This window comes from Brassica oleracea, chromosome C5, assembly GCF_000695525.1.
Source record: "Brassica oleracea var. oleracea cultivar TO1000 chromosome C5, BOL, whole genome shotgun sequence".
Taxonomy (NCBI): domain Eukaryota; kingdom Viridiplantae; phylum Streptophyta; class Magnoliopsida; order Brassicales; family Brassicaceae; genus Brassica; species Brassica oleracea.
In genome coordinates this window covers 38,899,375-38,900,724 of record NC_027752.1, presented here as the reverse complement: position 1 = coordinate 38,900,724, position 1,350 = coordinate 38,899,375, and the positions used below count along the sequence as shown (strand labels likewise).

Here is a 1,350-nt window from a genome sequence, read left to right as displayed (position 1 = left end):
GTATAAATAGGGGTGCTTAGCACCATTTGTAATCATCCAAGAATCAAGAAAAACAAAGAGAGAAAATATTTGTAAGAGAGAGTTTCCAAAAACAAAATCTTTGTAGTAAACCCTTTCCTAAATATTAAGAGTCTTCTTCTTAAATTTTCTAGTTGTCTAATACCATCTTCATCTCATCGATATTGGATAATTTTCCCAACAGAGTAATCATAATGATCTTCAGATTTTTAGTTTTGAAACCGTAGCCTTGGCAACAGATTACTTCTCCGATGCAAACAAGCTTGGTGAAGGTGGTTTTGGTCCTGTATATAAGGTACGTCAGATTCTGATATGCTCATATGCATTTAAAGAGATGATTTTGATGTTTCCTTTACTTTCTTGAAGGGGAGGTTATTAGATGGGGAAGAAGTTGCTATCAAGAGACTATCAATAGCATCAGGGCAAGGATTAGTTGAGTTCAAGAACGAAGCTATGCTTATTGCCAAACTTCAACACACAAATCTTGTTCAGCTGATAGGATGCTGCATCGAGAAGGACGAGAAAATGTTGATCTACGAATACATGCCCAACAAGAGCCTTGACTACTTCCTCTTCGGTGAGCTTTTTTTTTGTTTAAGAAGCTAAGATTCTGTAGAAACCTATCTGAAACTGTGTCTCCGACTCTGTTGTGCAGACCCATTGAGGAAAAACGTTCTTGATTGGACTCTACGGTTCATGATCATGGAAGGGATAGTTCAAGGTCTTTTGTACCTTCACAAGTACTCAAGATTGAAAGTCATACACAGAGACATCAAAGCCAGCAACATATTACTAGACGAGGATATGAATCCCAAAATATCTGATTTTGGTATGGCTCGGATATTTGGAGCACAAGAATCCAGAGCCAACACCAAAAGAGTTGCTGGCACATTGTAAGTAAAGAAGTGACCAGAAACAAGGAGAAGATTGTCTGATCAGATTTTAATTGAGTTTACTTGTGTTGTATGTAGTGGCTATATGTCTCCAGAGTACTTCAGAGAAGGACTATTCTCGGCTAAATCAGATGTGTTCAGTTTCGGTGTTCTGATGCTCGAAATCATTTGTGGAAGGAAGAACTGTTAGGAAATACGTGGTCAAATTTTGCGGAAAGCCAGAATTTATGGGATCAGGAAAGAGTGCACACACACCAAATTGTTAACGGAGTTCGGCCAATGATGCCTACGTCTCCGGACCTGCTACAGATCTTTTATTATTAACCAGGGAATTTTTACAAGCTCACAACTCACACCCCGATCCCAAATACACTCAGAAATTACTCGTAATTTCTTAAAGAAGATTTTTTGTGAGAAAAAAAAAGTTTTTTTTTTTTTT

At 37.7% G+C, this 1,350-nt stretch overlaps 1 protein-coding gene across 1 annotated transcript in view; it reads left to right on the top strand.

The window, feature by feature from the left end:
* The window catches only part of LOC106292275 (G-type lectin S-receptor-like serine/threonine-protein kinase CES101), a 12,417-nt gene that overhangs the window by 6,613 nt on the left and 4,454 nt on the right, over window positions 1–1,350 (top strand). Inside the window, exons 5-8 of the mRNA XM_013727877.1 lie at window positions 201–313; window positions 385–595; window positions 674–911; window positions 990–1,094. Coding sequence (XP_013583331.1) covers window positions 201–313; window positions 385–595; window positions 674–911; window positions 990–1,094 — 667 coding nt within the window. The remainder of the gene's footprint in view (window positions 1–200; window positions 314–384; window positions 596–673; window positions 912–989; window positions 1,095–1,350) is intronic.